This window comes from Pristiophorus japonicus, chromosome 13 (genome assembly GCF_044704955.1).
Source record: "Pristiophorus japonicus isolate sPriJap1 chromosome 13, sPriJap1.hap1, whole genome shotgun sequence".
Lineage (NCBI taxonomy): Eukaryota > Metazoa > Chordata > Chondrichthyes > Pristiophoridae > Pristiophorus > Pristiophorus japonicus.
Window position 1 is genome coordinate 114,453,763 of NC_091989.1, and position 23,779 is coordinate 114,477,541.

The 23,779-nt window shown below is 42.6% G+C and overlaps 1 protein-coding gene across 1 annotated transcript in view; it reads right to left on the reverse strand.

Moving 5' to 3' along the window:
- Positions 1–388: 388 nt before the first annotated feature.
- Positions 389–23,779, reverse strand: part of usb1 (U6 snRNA biogenesis 1) — a 29,287-nt gene continuing 5,896 nt past the window's right edge. Inside the window, exons 2-7 of the mRNA XM_070897902.1 lie at positions 23,493–23,644; positions 14,013–14,196; positions 12,240–12,293; positions 10,839–10,944; positions 8,639–8,719; positions 389–4,511 (exon numbers count right to left, since the gene is read on the reverse strand). Coding sequence (XP_070754003.1) covers positions 4,407–4,511; positions 8,639–8,719; positions 10,839–10,944; positions 12,240–12,293; positions 14,013–14,196; positions 23,493–23,644 — 682 coding nt within the window. The 3' untranslated portion in view covers positions 389–4,406. The remainder of the gene's footprint in view (positions 4,512–8,638; positions 8,720–10,838; positions 10,945–12,239; positions 12,294–14,012; positions 14,197–23,492; positions 23,645–23,779) is intronic.

Below are 23,779 nucleotides of genomic sequence, written 5' to 3' on the forward strand. Positions count from 1 at the left end.
CACCATCTAGTGGCCAGAAGATTGCAATTAACAGCCAAATATTGACATAGGGTTTACCCGGTTATAAAAGGTTGAAATAAAAACCTTGACTCAAAAATCATGACTTAGGAAGTAATGTGGATAGAAATTCCATGCCATGCATTAGTTCTTTTACATAATGCCTGGATTTTTCTGCCAGCAGCAAAGGGACAGCGCCTGCCGCTGACCTCCAAGAAAGCTGCTCACAAGGATTTAGCAGGCTCCGTGGCATTGATTTCCCCTATTACGATGTCAATTTTATCCTGGCATCATCTATCTGGCATCCAGAAACAGCGAAGTCATCAAGCTGGCTGAGCAGCCAATCATTGAAGAATTCTCAAACAGCAAACCAGGAAGTAAAAAGCAATGATTATCATTCACTTTTTAATCATTTTACAGTGAGCAAAATAAAGTTTGGGACAGATACATCGTATTAAGGAAGCTGAAATATCATAAACAAACATTTACAAAATAAAAATTAATTATTTTAAAAATCTATGACAAATGGAGGAAATTACACTATACTAATGCCACTGAGGCTTTTCCTGTTCCCTTCTGAAACCCTTCTATCCTTTCCTCTACAGAAAGAGCTCTCCACCTATTAACATTCTCCCTATGAAATACATGGCTATCCACCTTGCGTCCTATGGCTACAATATCCCTGTGCCTTTCAGTCTGCACCAGCCATCATCTCCTGGTTTTCTAATTACTACTTCTTCTATGATACAGCTTCTTGCTTCATTATTAGATATCCACATTTTCAGCACTTTATTTTGTACAATATTACTAGTTGAACTGATCTTTACTTCCAATGCCCAATGATTTGTTCTTGCCCAATGATTTCACTAACTACCATTGTCACTTACCAAGTCTATTTAGAAAAGAACAAAAGAAAAAAAATTGATCCATTCAAGATAAACTATGGAAAATCCCTCCCTGAGGCAATCTATCCATCTCCAAGAGAACATGATAGCCAGTCACTCTTTATAATCACAACCACATAGTTCCTATAACTGGAAATATTCTCTTAGTAACTTATCAAGTTCCCTTCTAAAGGATTGTAGCAGCTTCCTATGACTGAGAGGATAATAACCTTTTATGAAAATAAATACTTCCAGGCATCTCACCCAGCCCTGTCTAAAGACTTTATAGTCATAACCTTATGGCCTAATACCGATCTACTTTAATCGAAAAAGACTCTGCCCGACCACTGCACAATTTTAAAAATCACAATAACATCCCCAATATGCCTGTCTTTCTCCAAAGTAAATAACTGAGCATATCCCTATAACTAAGGGCTCTAAGATTTGCTATCACCCTGGTCAACCGCCTCTGAGGCTCTGGAGGAGTTCCAATATCCTAAAATAGCTGTGGGGATGAAAGCTGGACACAATAGTCCAAGTGCAAACTCCGAGGCTGAAGTACAAGACTCTTCATTTTGTACTTGATGGCCTTAGCAACACAATTGGAAACTGAAAATGCTCTCCCTATACCTCACAATGCTTGTGCACTTTTAATGAGTGGTCACCCTCTTTCTTGATCTTTCACCTTTAATGGAGTACCCCTGCATGTTATAGGCTCGCCTGGAGCACCTAACCGCAAGAAGATGATACTGCACTTGTCCACTTTAAATGCTATCTGCCACATGGGCTATTCATCTAACTTATCTAAATAGACCTGTAACCTACTGCCTTGGTCTGAATTGTTAATCTCCACATTCATTGTTGCATCACCCGCAAATTTAACAATGGCTGCACTTCCTTATGAACTTTAGCAATTTCTATTTCTACAAAAGCAAATTTAGAACCTGTGAAACAAGTCATACATCTTTCATTAAATCTCCTCCCTTTCCGATGGAACTTTAAAAGTATATACAATGCAGTCGCTACACTGGAGTTGATGCTTTTCAGTAGACTTCAGAGCGCCCATAACTGAGGAGTAAGGCCAGGCCCATGTGTCTCGGTTTTACATGGCAGGGCTTTGGGCAGGACTTAGCAATGCTGTTAACTAAACCCTCCCGTTCCCAATCACAAGCCACCACTCCAATTGCTTGTGCTTTTATCAAGTCTTCAAAAACAGTTTTAAAATCCATAAATAATCAAAGTTTTTATATAAAAAAAATAAACTTACAAAAGATGTCTTTAAAAAGTTTCCTCACTTATAATGAAATGCTTCCAATTGAAGAATAGGTCAGGTGATGGTGCTGCTTTTGGCACTCTCCAGTCAACTGTCGTTGACACAAGCTTACTCCGACTTTTGCACGCAATCTAAAGCGTGACTTCAAACAACAAACTTACCCAGATAGGACTCAATATCACACCACTTGACAGTTAGCACAAAGTTATCAGCAAGTGAAAAGCTTTTCTGGAAAGACACAGTTCCTTAGTCCCATAAGTGCCCAATTTATATCAAAATACAATTAAAAACAGTGGTGACAGAAACAATGGGCCAGAATTTGCTGGAACGTGCCCAGTGAGTTTGATGTTTTTTCCACACTGTTCAACTCGAAAAATATTTGTGCTGCAAGTTGATAACGGCATGGTGAGGTCAAATGGCCATCTGGTACCTTGCTGAATGATGGGACCAACAGTCTATCTCCTTAACTAATGAAATTTAAGGATAGAGAAACAGAGCAAATGACGTAGAGGAAAATAAGGTGAAATATAGTGAAATCAGGTACAGAAAGAGAAATAAAGTGAGGAAGAGAAAGATTTCATTGAGAAAAACGATAAAGGAAAAGAAAAAAAAACTAAGATAAAAAAAAAACAACTTACTATCTGCAGGAGGGAGATTCCACAGTTTCAACAGTTCCATTTCTGGGCCTCCGAGGTTGAGTGGCATTGCAGAAACATAAATCTCATTAAAAGGGTCCTTACGTTGTGAAATAACGTCCCAAACTTTCTGCGGCGAGTTTAATTGGTATTTACAGAGGAAATCTAGCAATTTCTTGAAACTCACAGGAGGGGATGGACAGCGAGATCCCGTTTTTACGAGGCTAACGGTGGAACGGTGCAAATTGTGCAGCAATATGTGGCGATTCGCAACTTACAGCCCATCCTGCGCACAACAAATTGCTGGGGGCGGGGGGGGTTACGCATTAATAATGCATGTGCGTTAAACTTGCTGTTATTTTCCCAGTAAATTCAGGGCCAATTTTTTTTTTAAACCAATAAGGGAATTAAGGGTTATGGGGAGCGGGCGGGTAAGTGGAGCTGAGTCCACGGCCAGATCAGCCATGATCTTTTTGAATGGCGGAGCAGGCTCGAGGGGCTAGATGGCCTACTCCTGTTCCTAGTTCTTATGTTCTTATGTTCTTATGTATGCAGTCATCTCACCCCAAGAAAACAAATAAAATACCCAACAGGTCTTCAAAGCATATCCTCAAACAAACATATACAGAAACACTACTGTAATCCTCAAATCATAACTCTAACAGGCTTTCAATCCACAACAATTTAAAAATCAGTATGGCCCCATTCTGAGTTCAGAAGTACATTTTTAGATGAATACCTGATAATTTATATGGTATTTTCACAGTTACACGTAGGGTATTTATTTCAAATCTAAGGTCTCATTATTTTTAAAGAAATAAACACAGGAAAAATGGAAAATGCTATATATGCAGACTACAATTAATAAGCAGGATTTTTATATATTTCGTGCTCCGTGCAGACATTTTCAGGTTGAAGCTTGGAATGAGGCATTTTTAAATATGCAAGAATAACACTGAAAAGACTTAACTCCATATTTTAAATTCTTATTGGCTTCAGTTTTTAGTTCAGTATTAAAAAAAAAAAAAAAAATTTGGCTAAAAAAAATAAAAAGCCAAAAAACAAAAAAATGGGGAAATAAATAGAAACTGGTTATAAAGTTTAACTATTTTGTGAAGTTTTTAAAAAATTCATTCTCGGATTTTAGGGCATCATTGGCAAGGCCATCATTTATTGGCCATCCCTAGTTGCTCCAGAGAAAGTGGTGGTGGGCCTTTGTCTTGAAGTGCTGCAGTCACTATGGTGAAGGGACTATAAACAATATTAAAATCTGTAGTAAATTAGTAACAGGCTCAGTCACCCCACTGTTATGCTTTACATACATGGATAGAATTAGGATTTTAAAAGCCATTTCTCTCCAGACTTAAGTTTAAACACTAACATTATATCCATTTTAAAAACTATGGTTGCCTTTATTCCCAAAAGGAAATCGTTGACTGCAATGACAAACTAGCCGTAATGCATGATCCATTACAGGCAAGAGGCGACACTATCTCTCCAGAACTGGAGTGGATAGCTGGGAAAGAATGGACACTATCTCTTCCCAAGGCTGCTTTGTCACACTCTTGGCTCAAGTCGTAGCTTCCAGTAGAGTCCTCAAAAAAAGAGCATCTGCAGCTATCGCAGGGGAAAGGAGAAAATCTTGTTTCCGGTTTTGCATCGCACTTGATCCGCATACATTCGGAGGATTCTGGCACTGTTTTCAAATTTATCCACTATATCCTGAAAACAACAGCAACACATCAAATGTAGGGATGACATCAGATCTGATGCACTATCACATGCTAATAGGAGGTTTTTAAAAACAAAAATTCTTGAAACATAATAAAATATTTTAATTCTTCCTTTTTTTTGTGCTTTATACATATTTGATACTTTTTGGACACAAGGAATGGATTAAAGAACCAGGACCTGATGATTGAAGAGCATTTGTAGTTTTTTGAATAACCTTTGGGTAATGGAATATTTATGCAAAACCTCGATTAAATGGGTGGGGTGGAATCCATGATAGGCAGTTTACACATGGAAGGAGCGGGCTGGATGTGGAAAATACCCTGTTCTGGTTCTGTACTCTGGAGCTGTAGGGTGGGATAGCTACAGGGAGGAACTGAGAAGACTCCATACCTAATGCAGCAACATCATTTGTGGTGCCCGGTGAAATAGCTTCACAGCACACATGGTAAACAAAAGATCATTTAACTTCTCCAAATAGATAAAGGGCAAGAAAAGATTTTAAAAAAACAATAACAACTGCATTTAATGAAAACCAGACTTCACAGAAGGCTTAATGAGTAACTGAGCTATACACAGCTGGAAGGTCCCAGATTTCGACCTCCAGTTTGTGCATCGTCGGTTGTAAGCCTGCTACAATTGGCCTCAGCACTCTGGGGTAGGAAGGGGAAAATGAGGCATTACTCATCACTGTCCAGCAACGACTGCTGTGCATGTGGCAGGTAGACATTAGGTGAGGATAGAATCAACCTCCAGTGTGACACAGCGCTGCAGTCGAATAGCTTGCCAACACTCACGGTCAAAGCTCAGGTATGAAGACTGGCCACTTGAGCAAAGTACTGGATGGTGACTGCTGCCTGTGGAACCTTAGCCCAGTCAGCAATTACTGACTTTAGAGGAGGGGAGAACATCAATGAGAAAGGAAAAGCAACACAAGAAGAACTTGTGCATTTTGGAAATAGTTGTCTGTCCAAAATATGGAATTGATTGTTCAGTCTGCGGCTTGATGCCACAGTAACCTCGTTTCATCACACAAAATAACTGACAATTAAAAGAGCTGTCACCATCATTATCCAATTGTCAGAAAAAACTGATACAAAATAATCATCCCAACACCCCTCCCCCCTTCCCACGGCCCCTTCCCGTGCAAGCGCAGGAGATGCAACACCTGCCCTTTCATCTCCTCCCTTCCCACTGTCCAGGGCCCCAAACACGCCTTCCAGGTGAAACAGAGATTTACTTGTACTTCTTTCAATTTGATATACTGTATTCACTGCTCACAATGTGGACTGTTCTCACTCGGGAGACCAAACGCAGATTGGGTGACCGTTTTGCGGAACGCCTCTATTCAGTCCGCAAGCGTGACCCCGAGCTTCCGGTCGCCTGTCATTTTAATTCTCCGCCCCACTCTCACTCTGACCTTGGCCTCCTATACTGCTCCAATGAAGTTCAACGTAAGCTCGAGGAACAGCATCTCATCTTTCAATTAGGCACTTTACAGCCTTCTGGACTTAACATGGAGTTCAACAATTTCACATCATAACCTCTGTCCCTATTTTGTTGGATCACAGCTGTTGCTGCTGTTCCCATGTACACATCCTCTAGTCACAGCTTTTGTTTCTTTGCTTGTCCCATTACTATCTCCTTTTGGCTTGCACCATCATCCCTTTTGTCATTCAATTTCTCCTGCCTCCCACTCGATCACAGACCTTCCCTTTTGGTCTTGAGCATCCCTGATTTTAATCGCTCAACCATCGGTGGCCATGCCTTCAGCTGCCAAGGCCCTAAGCTCTGGGATTCCCTCCCTAACCCTCTCTTTCCTCCTTTAAGATGCTCCTTAAAATCTACCTCTTCTACCCTAATTTCTCTTTATGTGGCTTGGTGTCAAATTTTGTTTTATAACACTCCTGTGAACAGTCTTGGGACATTTAACCAAGTTAAAGGTGTTATATAAATACAAGTTGTTTCCACACCTCCCCCTTTTCTCTGCCCTTGCATTTACTTAAAACCTGTTACATCTCTAACTTTTACCAGTTCTGATGAAAGGTCATCAACCTGAATCATTAACACTGTTTCTCTCTCCACAGATGCTGCCTGACTTGCTGAGCATTTCTAGCATTTTCTGTTTGATTTCACATTTCTAGCATCCACAGTATTTTGCTTTGTGTTAAAAATAATTAACTTAATATGCTTATGCTCATTGCTATTCATTTGAACATTTCTTCTTAACTGGAAGAGCTGACAAAGCCTTGCTGGCATTACTAAGCCTGGCATTTTGATGGACATAGACTGCAGAAGCTGAAATACCCCCCCGCCTCCAAATCAGTGAATTCCTTCAAGGTTTGTTAGATTCTCTCACTTTGTGGGGAGCAAGTGACCAAGCCAGTTATCAGCATTCACTGCTTAAACAAAATTTAATGATAATTCTATGATTTATGCAATTCAACGAGCTCTCAGGAAAAGATAATGAAAACCCTTTGAGCCAGGGGACTGGACCCCTCTGTGGCAATAACTTACGTAATGTCTAACAGCATGAAACTACCAGTCCATTTCATAAGAGATATCTATCCTTGTATATAACTATTGTTGCGATGTTATGCAAGCTAGTCAACACCACCTTATGGTAGGAATAAGTACTGCGACAGTGTAATATAACTCTAAGAGAAAGTGTTAGAGGCTCTCATAAATTCATAACTTCAAACCTTGGCAGGTAAAGAACATTTCCAGCCAAAATACTGATAGCTTGTTCACCAACTTCCATGAAAAACTATCCATAAATGTAACAAATTTGACTAACACATCAATAACTTGTACTGACAAAACTGACAAGTTAGAATTTGCATCCATTAACAGAGCCATGTGCAGCTGTGCTTTTACAAATGTGAAGATTTTCATATAGTAAAATTACAAGTCGAACACACCCAGTGTACACATGAAAAACAACATGTGCACAGGGTTGTTTTTGTATAAAAATCAACTTTGAAATATTAAAAACTTGCCAGTTCTACTTTAAGTAACCCCTTGTACACACCACCCATCCATTCCCCGTCAGTGTGACTCCAGTCTATGTAGGTCAGATAGGAATTAGACTGTAGCAGTTTGCTATTTATAGCAGTACTTGAAATCACATGACCATCACAGCACATCTCCTGTTCTCACAGGGCAAAGAGAATTAATTTCAAAGCTTCACATTTAAAAACATCTACACAGCCAGGGTAGTGGAAAGACACAGTGGCAATGTGTACAGGTCAGTCACCCACCTTCATGGCTATGCCAGAGCTCCCTAAAAATGAACTAAAATGGTCTTTTGTTAGAGGTCCCTTTTGGAACACCTGGGCACGGCGAATACAGAGAAATGTTGTTTTCTTTGGAAAAGAGGAGGCCGAGGGGAGACCGTATTGAGGTGTACAGGGGCCTAGATAGAGCGGATAGGAAGGACCCATTTCCCTTAGCAGAGGCATCAACAACCAGGGGCCATAGATTTAAAGTAATTGGTAGGTTTAGAGGGTGGTGGGGGTCTGGAACTCACTGTCTGAAAGGGTGGTAGAGGCAGAAACCCTCACTATATTTAAAAACTACTTGGATGTGCACTTGAAGTGCCGTAACCTACAGGGCTACGGACCAAGAGCTATAAAGTAGGATTAGGCTGGATAGCTCTTTGTTGGCCGGCGCGGACACGATGGGTCGAAGTGGCCTCCTTCCATATTGTAAATTTCTATGATTCTATTCTAAATCGTGTGGGGGCAGGAGGTTGCACCCCTAGCCGAACCAGTCTGATTTCCTATTTGTTAATTTAAATGGATAGGTCAGACGTGGCCTCACTCTCCCGAGCCTGATTTTCCAGCATTTGTTGTGCCCTGACAATCCAATAGTCCCAGGCACAGAAAAATGGACCTTGTATATATTCCAGTATTGACACAATCAAGTCCCTCCATCAAGACAGAAGCAACTGGCATTAAAAATAAAACTATAAACCAAATAAAAATAAAGCACCAGTTTGCTGCGGTAATCTGAAGCTTTGAGTGGTCTCAAATCTCCAACTGGCCCTCGGTAAGATCTGCAAACCATTTAATTTTGACATCTGATATAGTTTTACGTTCTTGTACGTCAGTACCTACCTGCAGCTCCTGTTGGTGTTTTTCAAGTTCAGCAGTAGCATCCCCCAAGCACCAAGCCACACTAATGTGAAAGGAAGGGTTCTGTCAAAATTCAAGAGATAGTTATTATACAGATGAGATAATATGCAATACTACCACATGAAGCCTTAAAAAGCAGAATTTCAGGTACATTTTCTGTAAAAGCTGAATTTACCGGGTTTGAGACATGTGCAAGGCACAAGTGTTTTCATGGCAGTACTCTGTAGATGCTCGATAGGAACACAGGAACAGGAGGAGGCCAATTCAGCCCCTCTAGCCCATTCTGAAATCCATGGTTAATCTGTGTCTGATCTGTGTGGTGCTCCTTACTCATACAGGACAATCCACCAAAAATATTTGTAACATCAATCATGTTAAGCGGCCATCGCCTTTTCACAACTAGTAACAATCACATGATAAGAATTTGGCACCCATGACATAATTCGGGTGGGGTTACTGCAAAAGCTAACCTGAAAAAAAAGCACAGCATTCTATAATGTGGGGACATGGAGATGACAGTCACACAATAGCCCCATGGTGAAATTAGGCAACCAACTGGGCTTTTCATTTTGTATCTTTAGTGAATATTTTGTGCTCATAACAATGAGGGGATCAGCATCAGCAAGGATCAGTTTACTACTGAGTATCAGGCATCACAGGTATTGTCAGATACAAAGTAAAGTTCTTTCACACTGTCTAAACATGCCTCAACTTCAAACTCAGGAACAATGCCTACTGCACCACTGTGAATTTTCCTTCCACGTAGTCTCAGAGTTATCTGTGCCAAATAAACTTAGCTGAGACTGCCCTTAACTCACTCAATTCACAAAGCAGACTTACAGCCAAGAGATAGAGGGCATTTTTATCTCATCAGTCAGGGTAAAGTTCAAGGCCAACAGAGTCAACTACATAGGTAAAACAACAGTCAGAGGCAGCGATGATCAAACTGTGCAGCGTTCTGGTCAGCTAACTCCTTGAGTACAGTGTCCAGTTCTGGTCGCTGAGACACAGGGGAGACATCCATGAGGCTGATCCCAATGTAAAACGTCTGAGTGATGAGGAAAAACCAGAGAAACTTGGGCTTCAGCCTGGAGAGAAGGGCCGCGATTTCCCCTAACTGGGCGGAGCGAAGGCAGGAGATGGTGGCTGCAGGTGACAAACTCGTACTTGCGGTGATCCCAGCCAAAAATAAGATCTTACCATAATGGGCCTTGCTAGGCCTGCTCTGCGCATTTCCCATTCCATTTAATGGGAGTGGGTCCGGGAGTGGGTCTGGTGCCATCACCGGATGATGTGCTTCTTGCCGGTATATTTAAAGGGGCTATGGCCCCGTTTGCTGACAGCTGGATTTTCTTTTGTGAAGCTTGTGTTAATGTTCTGCCTCTGAGGGCGCAGCGTCACCTCACAGACCACCAGCGCAGATATGCACACCTGGGTGGGACCATCGCGAGATAGAGTAGTGTTGTCAGCTGGTGTCCCACAGATCACAAGTGAGCAAGAACAGATGGTGGAGACAGTGACAACAGTGGAGACTCATCAGAGGGCGCAGGAGTCTCCTAGCTCTGCTCGGCTGCATGCAGATTCTGAGCCTCGGGGGCCAACCAGGAAGAGGATGATCCCGGAGCTGCAGGAACAAGCACAGGAGTCTCTGACTGGCATTGCGACTGCACTCACTATGACTGTGCAGAGAATGGAGAAGTCCATCTCCAACATAAACAGTCACTGGCATCTTTAGCTTACTCGATAGATAAGGATGGCCACCTGCATGGAGGAATCACAGCGCTAGTGTAATAACAACATGGTTTCTCTTCTAAATAGATGGGAATCTATGGAGGAGAAAAGCCAGAGGCTCAGACATCCTTCCTAGGAGGGATGTCAGTATAGACATGGGCCCTAATGTCCGCAATGAAGTGCAGCAAGGTGCTCACCACCTCCTTGCTAGCAGGACAGTATGGGTGTCCCATGAAAGGGATGATGGTGGGAAGGGACATGCAAGTGGCAGCTCCGCTCCAAGCTTCCACCCCCAGTTGCCTCCCCGGAGAGTGATGGCCAAGTCTGCCCCAGCACAGTCGCAGGAGGAGCAGAGTTTGGCAAGAAACCTTGCAAAGCAGTAAGTGTGTTGTGTAATAAGATCATTGGTGATGTACTTCAAGATACAGCATGGCTTATAAAGAAGTCGAACCTTATGATAAGTTTTCAAATCGAACTCCTCCATGGATTTATCCACCTCGTTGACCAGTTCAAGTAAATAGTTGCTGCCGGTTGAAACCTCGAGACCAAGGAAGGTCCTGTGTAAAAATGAGAAAAACTGCTGTAACCTCATGAAACAAGACATGTGGAGCCTACACAATTAACTGCTACAGCTGGATTAAAACAAAAATCCTTGCATTACTTGCCCTTCTTGTCATGTGATATGATTGACCCATAGCTGCTATAGCATTCCCATTACCCAAGAGATCATAACTACTAGATCCTCCCAGCAGGCTTCACAGTCTTGTGTACAATCCCACATGAAACCAGCTTACATTGAGCTTAGCTCCTCGGATTTGCGGCATCATCTGAACCATGACATAGTCTTGTAATATGAAAACTGGGATACCAGAAACAGTGAAAGCCCTAGTTCAGTAAAATCAGTTAGTTGGCACCATTAAAATCCGATAACCTTCCAGAGTAAGTAGCTACAACAGCCTTGCCCTTCAGTATCTGTCTCATAGGATGTCTAAGTCATTTGGGATGGTGAATTACAGAATGATTTGTCATCGTTCACTCAAGTACACACATGGCGCACAAACAAAATTCACAACTGACTCAATTAAATATTTTTAACTATAAAAATCCAACTGTGGAATGCTGAACAAGAGGCATGGCCACCAAAGCACCGAGATGGTTACTCTATTAATGAGAACACCCCAAATAGTGTGTTTAAAGACTGTAGTGCATCAGGGTTATAGTCAAAGGAAACTGTATTAGCATCTGAGCATTCCCATTAACAGTGCCCAAGTGCCAGCACCACAGATTAACGGATTGATGCAAACTATTTTGTATTAAGAGATTCTTTAACAACTTTGAGTTTAAAAACTGGGTGCATTTTCAAAGGGAGAACAGCGAGTACAGACTTATCTGTGCCTGAAAAATAAAAGATGAGCACGGGGAGAATTATTTTTATTGTATATACATTTTCTCACGACAAAAGTCCCTGCCCCTCGTAACAGGTCACTGACAGCCCTTTGCATCTTATGCCAGGGTGCTGTAAGAGTGCTGTGTAAGTCAATGGTCACTTGATAACAGAACAAGTGTGTTGAGTATATTTCTCAGACGAAAAGAGAACTAGTCTCAGAAGCACTCCATGCATTGATGTTATTGAGCTACAATGCACTTCCCAGTTGGAATTCTATCATTCTTGTAAGAAATATTTTAATCAGAAGAATATCAGACTTCAAAAATCTGGTGTAATCACTGGGAGAGATCTTAGTACATTAACAAATCTCAAAAGATGGCTGTGGATTTTCAGTTTTATAACAGTCCTGGGCGGATGGTTTGTGGATGGTGCAGCCAAAACCACTGTTACAATAGGACAGTGTACCTGGTCTTCTCTTGATTACTGTAGATCTTCACTTTATCTGAAACGTAGTTAAACCTGCAGTATGGAGAAATTCCATGGATTAATGTTACTGGGCTAAATTACAACAGTGACTACACATCAAAAGTACTTAATTGGTTTTGGGAAGCAAGGTCGTGAATGGCGCTATATAAATGCAAGTTCTTTCCTTTTCTTTTTGCAGTATTTACCCATTTGGATACTTCACTCCAGCTTTAGAGAGTCATACATTGTTGCAACAAAATTCTAACCATGTGGAGATCATCTCTACTGCAGTTATAAAGTAAGAGATGAAGAAGGGAAAGACACAAGAGAATCACAGAATGATACAATGCAAAAGGCCATGCGGCCCATCATGTCTGTGCCAGCTCTTTGAAAGAGCTATCCAATTAGTCCCCCTCTCCTGCTCTTTCTCCATAGATCAGCAAATTTTTCCTTTTCAAATATTTATTCAATTTCTTTTGAAAGTTATTATTGAATCTGCTTTCACCACCCTATCGGGCCGTGCAATCCAAACCATAACAACTCGTGTAAAATTTATTTTCCACATGTCGCCTCTGGTTCTTTTCTCACCCACCCAGCACCTTAAACAGTCACTCCAGCCACTACCGGCACACCACGGCTGCAGTGTGTACCATCTACAAGATGCACTGCAGCAACTCGCCAAGGCTTCTTCAGCAGAACTTCCCAAATCCATAACCTCGAAGGACAAGGGCAGAAGGCACATGGGAACACAACCACCTCCAAGTTCCCTTCCAAGTCACACACCATCCTGACTTGGAAGTTTATCGCCGTTCCTTCATTGTCGCTGGGTCAAAATCCTGGAACTATCCTTAACAGCACTGTGGGAGTACCGATCAAATCTCCCCTTAAAATTCTCTACTCTAAGGAGACCAATCCCAGTTTCTCTGATCCAGCCATGTAACTGAAGTCTTTCATCCCTAGTCCATTCTAATAAATCTCCACAGTACCCTCGTGAAGGCCTTGACATCCTGAAGTGTGGTGCCCAGAATTGGCCATAATACTCCAGCTGAGGCCTAACCAGTGTTTTCTAAAGGTTTGGCATAATATGTAGTATTTACAGCACAGAAACAGGTCCATGCCAGTGTTTATGCTCCACACGAGCCTCCTCCCACTCTTCCTCACCTAATCCCATCAACATATCCTTCTATTCCTTTCTCTCTCATGTTATCGAGCTTACCCCTAGATGCATCTATGCTATTTGCCTCAACTACTCTTTGTGGTAGCGAGTTCCACATTCTAACCGCACTCTGGGTAACTTCCTTGCTTTTGTACTCTATGCTTCAATTTATAAAACCAAGGATCCCGTATACCTTTTTAACAGCCTTCTCAACTTGTCCTGTCACCTTCAAAGACTTGTGCACGTATACCCCCAGGTCTCTCTATTCCTGTACCTCTTTAATATTGTACCATTTTGTTTATATTCTCTCTCCTCATTCTTCCTACCAAACAGTTTTGTAAAGTGAATTCCCTGACCATGAAGAGCGCCTGGGCTACAGCGGTGAGAACGCTGAATCCTAACCACTAGACCACCAGAGACTGGCACAAAAGAACTGTTTAAACAATACCAATTACCAAAAGTGGGACTAAAAATACCCCAAACATTTATTTAAAACACGGTATTAAGGTGACACCTGATGTATAGTAGCCAGTCATAACTACTAAACCACAAATAAAATTAATGCCTTGCCTCAGACAGGTATGTTTTTGCACCAACAGCGCGAACATCAATCGTACCTGTCAAAGGAGGTCATCTTTTCCTTTAAGGACTCCACAAAGATGCTTATCCAATGATAGCGCAGCACCACAGTCTGCGAGAGGCTGATATGGAACTCCGCTATCCGAGCCATAGGCAGCCTGTGTGCCTGCAGGTGGGTCAGCAGCAGATCAATAAGTTCCACAAACTCTTCTTCAGGGTAATCTAATGGAAGCCAGGTTTATATGGATTTTAAAAGCACAGTATGGAATGCAGTCTTGCAAACTTCAGAAAATGTTACATGCATCAGCTTCTCAGTTACACTGGAGGGTTTGCATCCGTCACATGCTCTATCATGCAAGTTAGTTTAACTACAAAATGTTTTAAAATAGCGGAGTCAAAATTATTCATAGGCAACTGGTCCTGCCATTGATGTAAACAATGATAACTAAAGCACAAATTCTTGTTGCTATTTGAACCATTGATCTCTGTCTCCTTCACTTGTTTGAAACTCTAATTTTTATTTTTTTATACCTTCACATAGCATGTCTTGTTCCTAAGACATTTGCAACCGGTACTCTTGGGCCAGCCACTGGACGTTGTGTGAGATGGCACCCATGGGTTTGTCTTTCCCTGCAGGGCATCATGTGGGCTTTGTGCGTGACCCCTTCCCCGACAAGAGCAGGAAGTCATTGCATAGGAAAATACCATCCCTAATTGCCCGTGAGAAGTTGGTGGTGGTGCGCCGCCTTCTTGAACCGCTGCGGTTTGCGTGATGAAGGTACTCCTACAGTGCTGTTAGGGAGGGAGTTTGACCCAGCGATAATGAAGGAACGGCGATATATTTCCAAGTCAGGATGGTGTGTGACTTAGAGGTAGTGATGTTCCCATACGCCTGCTGTCCTGGTCCTTCTAGTTGGTAGAGGTCATGGGTTTGGGAGGTGCTACCGAAGAAGCCTTGGTGAGTTGATACAGTGCATCTTGTAAATGGTACACACTGCAGCCACGGTGTGCCAGTGGTGGAGGGAGTGAATGTTTAAGGTGGTGCGTGGGGTGCCGATCAAGCGGGCTGCTTTGTTCCGGATGGTGTTGAGCTTCTGGATTGTTGAAGCTGCACTCATCCATGCAAGTTGAGAGTATTCCATCACACTCCTGACTTGTGCCTCGTAGATGGTGGAAAGGCTTTGAAGGAGAGACACTCGCCACAGAATACCCAGCCTCTGACCCGCTCTTGTAGCCACAGTATTTATGTGGCTGGTCCAGTTAAGTTTCTTGTCAATGGTGACCCCCAGGATGTTGTTAATGGGGGATTCGGCGATGGTAATGCCGTTGAAGATCATGGGGAGGTGGTTAGACTTTCTCTTGTTGGAGATGGTCAATGCCTGACACTTGTGTGGCGTGAATGTTACTTGCCACTTATCAGCCCAAGCGTGAATGTCGTCTAGGTCTTGCTGCATGCGGGCATGGACTGCTTCATTTTCTGAGGAGTTGCGATTGGAACTGAACACTGTGAACATCCCCACTTCTGACCTTATGATGGAGGGACGACCATTGATGAAGCAGCTGAAGATGGTTGGGCCTAGGACACTGCCCTGAGGAACTCCTGCAGCGATGTCCTGAGGCTGAGTTGATTGGCCTCCAACAACCACAACCACCTTCCTTTGTGCTAGGTATGACTCCAGCCAGTGGAGTGTTTCTCCCCTCCTCCCCAATTCACTAATTTGAAATGATATTCAGCACATAGCTGACCATGACATACTGAAAAGCACTACAAGATTTCATCCATTTGTTGAAGAGGAGGGAAAGACTAGGGGCCTGAATTTCATCAGCCTACCGCCACGTTTTTCGGTGGTATTTCCTTGCTTTGGGCGGTGTTTAATCGGTGGGAATTTCAAAGCCTTACGCCGATGGTTTCAAAATATCGCTGGGGAGCGGACCGCCGGCGTGCAGCACTGGGAAATGCACTCCCGCCCGAGTTTGGTGGGAGCGGTGATCCGTACTTTTTGGAAAAGAAAACGCTCAGTCGGAGCAGTCTTTCGATGGACGATAGGTATGAAATCCTGCAAAAAAAGGTAAGTGGATGTTTTTTTTAATTCTTTTGCAGCGATTCAATGGAAAAGGGTCTTGTGAATGTTTTCCGATGTTTCATTTTTTGAAAAAATATTGTGTGTTTTTCCCCCCCTCCCTAGGCCTGACTCTAGCCTCGGACTTAATTTGAACAGGATGGCGTTTATCACCGAGAATCCATGTTCAACACCTATTTTTCCTGCCGGGCATTTTTTTTTCTATTTTGTAATCAATTTTCCGCCGCTGTTAATTGCGGAATCCTAGCGGTTTTTTTGGGCAACAAACGGGCAGTGGCAGCCTTTGATCAATTTCTCGCCCTAGGAGTGGCAATTTAGGTTCAAAATAAAAACCAATTGTCCTCACAGAATTTTTTTCAATTTATTTAAAAACACCAATTTTATTGCTGCCATGGAATCCTTCGAATAGTTTCTCTTTCTCTCAAGGTAATTGTGAAGCAAACTATAATGCGGGCCACCATGCAACAGTCCTCAGATTAATTCTGAAGTTGCGCCTCCCACTATTTCCAAGAGTGCTTTCGATAACTGACAGCATTTGTTGCTCAACAGAGAGGAAGATCTTCCTCAAGGGCTACAGAAATGATAAAATTGACCTTTTATTAAAATATTCTGAAAAGTTCATCTGCAGAAAGTTCCTTTCCTTCCCCTTTAACTATCAAAATATTCAGCAAACGGTTGTAATTTGGTACAAATTAACCTATTTCAACAGACATTTGTCTAAAATCAGAGAGCAGCAACATAACAAACAGCCATAAAGAAGCCTTGCTGAGAATATCCTGCTTATACAAACCACAGAGCAGGCCCTGGGCCTTAGAAGAGACAGTGAAGCCTCCTTAGTAATATTCAAAATATAGACAATTTCTTTGTATAATCTCCCTTTATGGTGTGACCCAGAGGGAATGTTCGACACTAAAATGAGAGCCAGGCATGCTGCAAGATTGTGAACTCACATGTAGAGCAGTGCTTGTTTGGTTAATTACTTGAAGTTCTGGTGAATTTACAACTTGCAGTTATTTTTCAAACCATATACTATAGTTTGGGCTTTCTCCCAAAATGTTTAACTTGTGCTCATCGCAATAAAAAGGGCAATTTCTACAAACTAACTGAGCTTCCTATAAACCCGAACCCTTATGCAGGTCATCACATTTTCATCTGTCATCTTACATACTTTGACACTTGCCACCAATTGGAACCATTCCACTGTTAGCTTGGTATGCCCTAGCGTTAAATAGAATTGTCCTTCAAAAAACTAAGATTTAGTTTAGCTTAGATACAAGCTTCTGAGTTCTGACTAATCTGCAGATAAAAGTGCCTGCCTGCAGATACTTGAGCACATAATCTAGGCAGGCATTTCAGTGTTGCATTGTCGGTGGTGCTGTCTTACAGATGTTTAGCTAAGCTAAGGCCTCATCTGTCTTTATTTTTTTTTTTTAAATGGTTCATGGGATGTGGGTGTCACAGGCAAGGAAGCATTTAATGCCCATCCCTAATTGCCCTTGAGAAGATGGTGGTGAGCCGCCGCCTTGAACTGCTGCAGTCCGTGTGGTGAAGGTACTCCCAACAGTGCTGTTAGGGAGGAAGTTCCAGGATTTTCACCCAGCGATGATGAAGGAACGGCGATATACTTCTAAGACAGGATGGTGTGTAAACTTGGAGGGAACTTGCAGGTGAAGGTGTCCCTATGCGCCTGCTGTCCTTGTCCTGCTTCTTCTAAGTGGTAGAGGTTGCGGGTTTAGAAGGTGCTGCCGAAGAAGCCTTGGCGAGTTGCTGCAATGTATCTTGTGGATGGTACACACTGCAGCCACGGTGCGCCGGTGGTGGAGGGAATGAATGGCTCCCCATCCTCCACTTTAACCAATCAAGCGGGCTGCTTTGTCCTGGGTGGTTTCGAGCTGCTAGTGTTGTTGGAGCTGCACCCATCCAACAAGTGGAGCGTATTCATCACACCTGACTTGTGCCTTGTTGATGGTGGAAAGGCTTGTAGAGGTCAGGAGGCGAGACACTCGTCGCAGAATACCCAGGCTCTGAACTGGTCTTGTAGCCACAGTATTTATGCAGCTGGTCCAGTTAAGTTTCTTGTCAATGGTGATCCCCAGGATGTTGATGATGGGACATACGGCGATGGTAATGCCCTTGAATGTCAAGGGGAGTTGGTTAGACTCTCACTTGTTGGAGATAGTCATTGCCTGGCACTTGTGTGGTGCAATGTTGCTTGCCACTTATCAGCCCAAATATCAGCCCAAGCCTGAATGTTGCCCATGTCTTGCTGCATGCAGGCATAGACTGCTTAATCATCTGAAGAGTTGTGAATGGCACTGAACACTGTGCAGTCATCAGCGAACATCCCCACTTCTGACCTTATGATGAAGGGAAAGTCATTGATGAAGCAGCTGAAGATGGTTGGGCCTAGGACACTGCCCTGAGGAACTCTTGCAGCAATGTCCTGGGGCTGTGATGATTGACCTCCAACCACCACAAACATCTTCCTTTGTGCTAGGTATGACTCCAGCCAGTGGAGAGTTTTACCCCCGATTCCCATTGACTTCAATTTTACCAGGGCTCCTTGATGCCACACTCGTTCAAGTGCTGACTTAAGGATAGACATGTTCTGGAATTCAGCTCTTTTGTCCATGTTTGGACCAAGGCTGTAATGAGGTCTGAAGCCGGGTGGTCCTGGCAGAACCCAAACTGGTCAACCGTGAGCAGGTTATTGGTGAGTAAGTGGCACTTGATAACACTGTCGACGACACCTTCCACCACTTTGCTGCTGATAATTGATAGTAGACTGATGGGGCAGTAAATGGCCGGATTGGGTTTGTCCTTTTTGTGGACAGGACATACCTGGGTAGTATTCCACATTGTCAGATAGATTCCAGTGTTGTAACTGTACGGAAACAGCTTGGTTAGAGGTGCGGCTGGTTCTGGAGCACGTCTTCAGCACGACAGCCGGGATGTGTTGGGACCCATAGCTTGGCTGTAGTGAGTGCGCTCAACTGTTTCTTGATATCAAATGGAGTGAATCAAATTGGCTGAAGACTGGCTTCAGTGATGGTGGGGACCTCATGAGGAGGCCGATATGGATCATCCACTTGGTACTTCTGGCTGAAGATGGTTGCAAATGCCTCAGTCTTGACTTTTGCACTCAGGTGCTGGGCTGCACCATCATTGAGCATTGGGATATTCATAGACCCTCCTCCTCCTGTTAGTTATTTAATAGTCCACCACTATTCACAAGTCGATGTGGCAGGACTGCAGAGCTTTGATCTGATCCGTTGATTGTGGTAGAAACATAGAAAATAGGTGCAGGAGTAGGCCATTCGGCCTTTGAGCCTGCACCACCATTCAATATGATCATGGCTGAATCATGCAACTTCAGTACCCCATTCCTGCTTTCTCTCCATACCCCTTGATCCCTTTAGCCATAAGGGCCACATCTAACTCTCTTTTGAATATATTTAACGAACAGGCCTCAACAACTTTCTGTGGGAGAGAATTCCTACAGGTTCACAATTCTGAGTGACGAGGTTCTCCTCATCCTGGTCCTAAATGGCTTACCTCTTATCCTTAGACTTTGACCCCTAGTTCTGGACTTCCCCAACATCGGAAACATTCTTCCTGCATCTAACCTGTCCAATCCCCTCAGAATTTTATATGTTTCTATCAGATCCCCTCTCATTCTTCTAAATTTCAGTGAATATAAGCCTAGTTGATCCAGTCTTTCTTCATATGTCAGTCCTGCTATCCCGGGAATCAATCTGGTGAACCTTCGCTGCACTCCCTCAATAGCAAGACTGTTCTTCCTTAGGTTAGGAGACCAAAACTGCACACAAAACTCAAGGTATGGTCTCACCAAGGCCCTGTACAGCTGCAGTAAGCCCTCCCTGCTCCTATACTCAAATCCCCTCGCTATGAAGGCCAGCATACCATTAGCTTTCTTTACTGCCTGCTGTACCTGCATGCCTACCTTCAATGACTGATGTACCATGACACCCAGGTTTCGTTGCACCTCCCCTTTTAATAATGTCACCATTCAGATAATAATCTGCCTTCATGTTTTTGCCACCAAAGTGGATAACCTCACACTTATCTACATTATACTGCATCTGCCATGCATTTGCCCATTCACCTAACCTGCCCAAGTCCTCCTGCAGCCTTCTAGCATCGCCACCCAGCTTAGTGTCATCTGCAAACTTGGAGATATTATCTTCAATTTCTTCGTCTAAATCATTATTGTATATTGTAAATAGCTGGGGTCCCAGCACTGAACCTTGCGGCACCCAACTAGTCATTGCCTGCCATTCTGAAAAGGACCCGTTTATTCCCACTCTTTGCTTCCTGTCTGCCAACCAGTTCTCTATCCACTTCAATATATTATCCCTAATACCATGTGCCTTAATTTTGCACACTAATCTCTTGTGTGGGACCTTGTCAAAAGCCTTTTGAAAGTCCAAATATACCACATCCACTGGTTCTCCCTTGTCCACTCTACTAGTTACATCCTCAAAAAGTTCTAGAAGATGTTGTCAAGCATGATTTCCCTTTCATAAATCCATCTTGTCATTGCTTTCCAAATGCGCTGTTATTACATCTTTAATAATTGATTCCAGCATTTTCCCCACTAACGATGTCAAGCTATAATTCCGTGTTTTCTTTCCCCCTTGTTTTTTAAAAACCCTCCAATCCATAGGAACTGAACCAGAGTCCATGGAATGATGGAAAATGACCACCAATGCATCTACTATTTCTAGGGCCACTTATTTAAGTACTCTGGGATGCAGACTATTAGGCCCTGGGAATTTATCGGCCTTCAGTCCCTTCAATTTCCTTAACACCATTTCCTGACTAATAAGGATTTCCCTCAGTTCCCCCTTCTCGCTAGACCCTCGGTCCCCTAGTACTTTCGGGAGGTTTTTCGTGTCTTCCTTAGTGAAGACAGAACCAAATTATTTGTTCAATTGGTCTGCCATTTCTTTGTTCCCCATTATGAATTCACCTGATTCTGACTGCAAGGGACCTACATTAGTCTTCACTAATTTTTTTCTCTTCGTATATCTATAGAAGCTTTTGCAGTCAGTTTTTATGTCCCCTGCAAGCTTACTCTCATACTCTATTTTCCCCCTCCTAATTAAACCCTTAGTCCTTCTCTGTTGAATTCTAAATTTCTCCTAGTCCTCAGATTTGCTGCTTTTTCTGGTCAATTTACATGCCTCTTCCTTGGATTTAACATTTTCTCCAATTTTCCTCGTTAGCCACGATTGAACCACCTTCCCTTTTTTATTCTTACGCCACATAGGGATGTACAATTGTTGTAGCTCATCCATGTGATATTTAGATGTCTACCATTGCCTATCCACTGTCAACCTTTTAAGTACCGCTTAGTCCTGATTATAGCATGCTGCTTCCACTTTTTAGCATGCATGTAGTCCTGTGTTGCAGCTTCCCAGGTTGGCACCTCATTTTTAGGTACGCCTGGTGCTGCTCCCGGCATTCTCTTCTACACTCCTTATTGAACCAGGGTTGGGCCCCTGGCTTGATGGTAATGGTAGAGTGAGGGATGTGTCAGGCCAGGAGCTTACAGGTTGCTGCTGCTGATGGTCCACAGCGCCTCATAGATTTGTGAGCTACTAGATCTGTCCGAATCTATCCCATTTAGCACAGTGGTAGTGCCACACAACACGATGGAGGGTATCTTCAGTGTGAAGACGGGACTTCGTCTCCACAATGATTGTGCGGTGGTCACTGCTACCAATGCTGTTATGGACATGCATCTACAACAGGTAGATTGGAGGACGAGGTCAATTAGGTTTTATCTCGGTTTGCTTCTCACACCACAGGCGCAGTCTGGCAGCTATGTCCTTCAGCACTTGGCCAGTAGTGGTGCTACCGAGCCACTTGATGATTGACATTGAAGTCCTCCACCCACAGTACATTCTGTGTCCTTGCTACTCTGAGTGATTCATCCAATTAGTGTTCAACATGGTGGAGTACTGATTCATCAGCGGAGGGAGGGCGGTAGGTGGTAATCAGCAGGAGGTTTCCTCTTTCTCCTTAGGTGGCACTATTTAAAGAATATCAAATTAGCTCTCAATGTGAACTGGTCAACATTTATCTTTTAGTGAACACCACCAAACAAATTATCTGGTGACTTATCTCTGTTGTTTGTGGGCACTTGCTGTGTATAAAGTAGCTGCTGCATTTGCATACATTACAACAATACATTTCAAAGGTATTTTATTCACTTTGAAACGATTGAGGGGACATACCATGTGTTGTATTAAAAAAAAAGTGTTGTACAAGTGCAAAGTCTTTCTTTCTTCCTGCAAAGGCAGCTTCCAGCTCAACTCTAATTATTTCTAAAACAAGTTTACCCTGCATATCTACGATCATACAAAAATATAATGCACAAGTGTCCCAAAAGAATTCAAGCAGCAGTTCATCAGAAAAAATATAATTCATGTATATTTAAAAAAAATCTTACTTTCATTTTACAAAACGGTATTGTGAACCACCAGTTTTATTGATCAGTGATTACTGTAGTTTAATCTAATTCGGTCAAGCATAATTACAGATAGTCAGAGATTACGGTATCACCAAATTTGTGTGTCTTTGTCTTAGGCAGTCCCTCAAAACAAGGATGAACAATAAGTATATCACTCCCATCACTACTTTAAAATCTGATAATTGTTCAAAACTTAGGTTCTTTTAAGGCCTGATAATTTTATGGAAAATAATTGAGAAAATATGTAAACTCTGCTGGTCATGTTCGTTGGCTGCTCAAAATGTAATTTTTAGTCAAGGACCCTGTTCAGGACATTAAGAATATGAAGTTATTACAGAGAAATTGAAGTAGTAATTATTACTTTGCAGTATTAATTCGAGCACGATCTCCACCCAATCTGCATATTAATACCACAAGAGTACATCAGTACTCCAGCAACATGCCCAACTATGAACTCTCATTGTGTAGGACATTTGACCTGTGGGTGATGACAGACAATCTAGGATCATTTCCAGAAGTCTGCCTTTGCTCAGCTGAGAAAGGTACCGTTATCCAATGCGCTGGCATCAACAGTCAGTTTCTTTACATATCCCACGAACAATAACATACACCAAAATGTAATCCAGCCTTGGCCGAGACAACATTTCTTTGTCAATAAATACCAGCAAAAAGAAACAGACACTGGTGATTCATTTAATTGCTGTTTGTGGGATCCTGCTCGTTGCAAATTGACTGTTGTGATTGCTGTCGCAACAGTGATTACACTTCAAAGACAATTTGTTGGCTGTGAAGCACCTTAGGACAACCTGAGGATGTGGCAATACAGTATATAAATCAGAGTTGCTTCTTTCCTTTAGACCTTGTACTGTCATCACAATAAATTTTGTTAACAGTAAATTAATGTCCAAATTTGCTGAAGTTTAAGATCAGTGACTCACATTCCAAGTACACAAGAGTTGACCAGTTGCCTCGCTGGTGCGGGAAGCTGCGTACACGACCATCATGTTTACTGCCGTCATCTGGGTCCTCTTCCGATTCCTTGAACATCCCCATTACACTGTCCGGGACAGGCAAGCGCTGGGATTTCACTCTGTGCATAGAGTTAAAAACAAAGCATTATGACTGGGAGTCACCTTATAACAGCTTCATCCACTGTGCTAATCAAAATTCAGATAGAGGATTCAAATGAAAATTCACTGCTTACTTCTGCAGTACTTTTTTTTTC